The sequence below is a fragment of the Biomphalaria glabrata genome, chromosome 10 (genome assembly GCF_947242115.1).
Source record: "Biomphalaria glabrata chromosome 10, xgBioGlab47.1, whole genome shotgun sequence".
In the NCBI taxonomy this organism is placed as follows: Eukaryota; Metazoa; Mollusca; class Gastropoda; family Planorbidae; genus Biomphalaria; species Biomphalaria glabrata.
Genome location: NC_074720.1, coordinates 39,503,645 through 39,508,644, shown reverse-complemented (window position 1 = coordinate 39,508,644; position 5,000 = coordinate 39,503,645). Strand labels below are relative to the sequence as shown.

At 33.5% G+C, this 5,000-nt stretch overlaps 2 protein-coding genes across 5 annotated transcripts in view; both read right to left on the bottom strand.

Annotated features, from left to right (window-relative positions):
* LOC106060688 (uncharacterized) overlaps window positions 1-5,000 on the bottom strand; it is a 132,629-nt gene that overhangs the window by 92,644 nt on the left and 34,985 nt on the right. The gene's annotated exons all lie outside the window — the stretch shown is intronic.
* LOC129928503 (uncharacterized) overlaps window positions 1-5,000 on the bottom strand; it is a 13,896-nt gene that overhangs the window by 201 nt on the left and 8,695 nt on the right. For both annotated transcript variants that reach the window (XM_056043036.1, XM_056043035.1), the window contains one exon: window positions 1-1,343. This exon is cut by the window's left edge and continues 201 nt beyond it. Coding sequence is in view for 1 of the 2 variants with exons in the window: in XM_056043035.1 (XP_055899010.1) it covers window positions 1,258-1,343 (86 nt within the window). In the remaining variant the exon portion in view is untranslated. The remainder of the gene's footprint in view (window positions 1,344-5,000) is intronic.

Below are 5,000 nucleotides of genomic sequence, written 5' to 3'. Positions count from 1 at the left end.
CTAGTTTTCGATATATAGAGAAATACAATATATACCTAGTTTTTGATATACAGAAAAATACAATATATACCAATACACTATACATCTTGTATGAATGTGAATTTACAAATCTTCAATCAATTTAATAAAACAGCTTAAACATTAACTGATCAAATGGCGAGGACTCCCCATTTCAAGAGAGTGATTAGATGGTGGCAATAAATGCATACAAAAATATAATCAACTTCAAGTGACCTACTTTCTTAGATGCCAAGACAGTTATCTACAAATCTATTTTAAAAAATACAAAAATATAATCAACTTCAAGTGACCTACTTTCTTAGATTTCAAAACAATTATCTACAAATCTATTTTTAAAAATACAAAAATATATTCAACTTCAAGTGACCTACTTTCTTAGATTTTAAAACAATTACCTACAAATCTATTTAAAAAAAAATAGAAACATATAATCAACTTCAAGTGAACTAGTTTCATAGTTTGCAAGATAGCTATTTACAAATCTTAAATATAAATAAATAAATACATAAATATATTCAACTTCAAGTGACCTACTTTCTTAGATGCCAAGACCGTTATCTACAAATCTAAAAAGAGAAATACATACATCAATATAGTTTTCAACTTCAAGTGACCTACTTTCTTAGATTCCAAAATAATTATCTATAAATCTATTTTAAAAAATACACAAATATAATCAACTTCAAGTGAACTAGTTTCATAGTTTGGAAGATAGCTATTTACAAATCTTAAATATAAATAAATAAATACATAAATATATTCAACTTCAAGTGACCTACTTTCTTAGATGCCAAGACCGTTATCTAAAAATGTTAAAAAAGAAATAATCCATGCTTAACTATATTCAACTTCACTGACCTACTTTCTTATATGCCAAAACAGTTATCTACAAATCAATAAAATAAATACATACATAAATATATTCAACTTCAAGTTTCTCACTATCTCAGATGTTAAGACAGCTATCTACAAAACTAAAAAGAAATAAATACATAAATATAGTTTTCAACTTCATGTGACCTACTTTCATAGATGCAAAGACAGTATCTACAAATCTAAAAAAATATATATATATACATAAATAAATTCAACTTCAAGTGACCCACTTTCTCAGATTCCAAGACAGTTATCTACTAATCTAAAATAAAAAAAAAAACATACACTCATAAATATATACAACCATACACAAGAGATGTAAGAATAAAGCAATTATCCCCCCTCCCTATCTCGTAAAAATTACATTTGAACCAGAACAACCAGAAAGAAGGTGACCAGGAGGCAGGCAGCTCCAGAAATACTCGCTGTGTTCTCACTCTTCACACCTGAAAAAAAAAATTACATGTATGTAGACAATTTAATTAAGTCTAAGCATAAAAAAGGCACACACAAGCGCACACACACACACAACGGTGAGCTTACTATACTATGTAAGACCAGTGATTGAAAACAGCTGGCTGCGGGCCAGATCTAGTCACTGGCTGCGGGCCAGATCTAGTCACTGACGCGGTGTTATTCGCCTGCACGACATTTCTGCACTCAGTAGAAGACATTTTAAAATTAAAAAAAAAAATTATGTAAAAGTTCTCTGACCTGTTTAACCTGTTTGATAAATCAAGATGGTTCCCTAGCGGAAAAAAATGGACTACACCTCCGTAGACTACATAACTGTAGGCCTATCTTTTAACTTAACATTTGATTAAATCCAAAAAATCATGATTATAGCAGCACAGTGCGAAGCCGGTCCGGAACAGAGAATTGAGTAGAAAGCAAGAGAAAAGGCAAAGTTTGTGTACAGTAGATGCTATGTTGTTGCCAATTGTACAGTATTGGCTGTGATGTACTTTTTTTTACCTTTATCTATCTCTTAGTCTATTATACTTTTGGGGCACCATGCAAGATTTGTCAACCGTCTTTCTCCATTCCTCTCTGTCTTTTGCCTTACTTTGAACCTTTTTCAATGGCAAGCCTGTCTATTCCTTTATGCTGTCTTCCCATCTCTTTCTCTGTCTGCATCTTCTTCTTTTTTCCTGGTACTGTTACCTGAAGGAAGGTCATTGCGAGCCCCGAAGATCTTATAACATGGCCATAGATTTTTCCCTTGCGTTTTTTTTTTTACGATAGCAGGTCATCATGGGGTCCGATCGCTGCCTGTCTCTAATCTCATGGTTTGTGATGCGGTCTTTAAATGTGATACCTAGGACCTTTATGTAACATCTCAATTCCATTGCTAGGATCCTCCTCTCTAGCTCTGCAGTCTCACAAGCATATAAAAATGTGGCCATGACCAGGGAACGAGTCAGTCTCATTTTGATGCCTTTGTCTTTCCATATTATTTTTAGTTTTGAAAGGGCTGCTGCGGACTGTGCTAATAGGGACAGTAGTTCAGGTTTTGGTTCCCTCATCTAAGACAATAGCTCAGAGGTCATTGTAGCTACTGGCACTGGTCAGCTTTTCACCTCCAATACTGATGCCCCTTTTAAAGACCTGTTGGCTGTTGGTCATAATTAGTTTTTTTCGGCATTTATTTGCATATCATATGCTGTGGAAGTATTGTCAATGCGCATCACCAAGTCAGCTAGTTCTTCTTCTGTCCCTGCTAGGCCGTCAATGTCATCTGCGAAGTGCAAGTTAGTAAATCTTCTTCCTCCAATGCTTATAGTACCTTCATAGCCCTCGAGAGCATCTTCCATTATCCTTTCAAGGAAGACGTTGAAAATTGTTTGTGAAAGTAGGCAGCCTTGTCTTACTCCAACTGTGGTTTTAAACCAGTCCCCAGTATTATTGTTGAAGTACACCGCACTGGATTGCATTTTATTTCACATCATTAATAAATATAAATCCGTGAAAAACTGTGAGGGATTAGAAAAAAAAAGTTGTCACTAAAAGTAATGGTAGTTGTTTCATAAGATGCACACTATTATTTTGGGCGAAAATACTGCTACTGAAGATGTGTCAAGTTGATTGTGTGATGAGCACACATACTGCCGCTGATTACCACAAGTAAAATAGTAAAGTAAAGTTCCCCTTTCTTACCTTGTGGGCAGACGATGTAAAGGTCATCTGATTCTGTGGCCTACGGTCAACAAGGGTGTCATGTGGCCAGCACAATGACCAACCGCCTTTACTTCTCCCCAACTAATGTCAGGTACCCTTTAGAGCTGGGTGGACTCAGAGGCACCCAAAGATCCCAAAATAAAAATCCCAATCTTCACCAGGATTCGAACCCGGGATCCCCAGTTCAGAAACTTTACCGCTTTACCGCTCGGCCACCGCACCTCCTGATTACCACAAGGTATAATGCAATGAACATTGACTTGAGTAAAAACATGAATGGGATGTGACCGTTGACCGCGCACTTAGAACGGCTGAGCATGAAGAATGTAGCGTAGATGACACATGAATGTGATTAGGAGATGAACTATGAACTTTGGCAAGACTCCATGAAGAAGTAGAGCCATTTACTTGTCTTGTTGTTTTTTTGTTGTTGTTGTTGTTGGCAAGACCTCGTGAAGAAATAATGGCAGCTACTTCTTTGTTTTGTCCCCAAATAATACATCGTTCTGTGTATGGTTAGTACTGTGCCTCCCTTTTGCAAAGACAAACTTTGAAAAAATATTGATTTGTTTATTGTTTTGAAAAGGGTGGTGGGTTATGTACCTATTTAGCATAGCGACGCACTATAGTTGACAGACTTTTTTATCTGTAATGTATTTATTTTTTCTTAGCGAAGCACTATAGCTGACGGATTTTGAATCTGTAATGTACTTATTTAGCTTAGCGACGCAATATACTTGACGGACTTTGAACGCGACGTTTTTGTGACTTCACGGATAGTGAGGTTTTATTTGATTTTATATCGTATTAATCATTTAGTATAAGGACTTTGAAGCGACAACATTTATTACCGAATAAGTCTCGAATGTGGCTCCTTTTTACATTTAAGTTATTTTACATGTTCAATAGTAATAGCTTAGTAGCTCTTGTACATATTTAGCTTTCTAAACTCCAATATGAAAATATAACCTCCTAACATGACACCCAAACATCTCCAGAGTAACTGAAGATATGCAAAGTCTGACGCATCTTTACATTGGTATACACTTTATATGGCGAAATGGTGTCTTGAGTTCATCTTTATAGTGCTTCCGGGCAGGGGCGGACTGGGTGTCAAAATCGGCCAGGGCATTTCTATACCATTCGGCCCAAAACTTGAATATCATATAACGGGCATCCAATTCTAATTTTAGCTGACCTAAAAATCATTATAACTATACGCATGCATACATTGAACTCTATATCTTTATATGAACTCTATATCTTTATATGAAATCTATATCTTTATATGAAATCTATATCTTTATATGAACTCTATATCTTTATATGAAATCTATATCTTTATATGAAATCTACAAACTATATCTTTATATGAACTCTATATCTTTATATGAAATCTATATCTTTATATGAAATCTATATCTTTATATGAACCCTATATCTTTATATGAAATCTATATCTTTATATGAACTCTATATCTTTATACGAACTCTATATCTTTATATGAACTCTATATCTTTATATGAAATCTATATCTTTATATGAAATCTATATCTTTATATGAACTCTATATCTTTATACGAACTCTATATCTTTATATGAACTCTATATCTTTATATGAAATCTATATCTTTATATGAAATCTATATCTTTATATGAACTCTATATCTTTATATAAACTTTATATCTTTATATGAAATCTATATCTTTATATGAAATCTATATCTTTATATGAACCCTATATCTTTATATGAACTCTATATCTTTATATGAACTCTATATCTCTATATCTTTATATGAACTCTATATCTTTATATGAACTCTATATCTTTATATGAACTCTATATCTTTATATGAAATCTATATCTTTATATGAAATCTATATCTTTATATGAACCCTATATCTTTATATGAACTCTATATC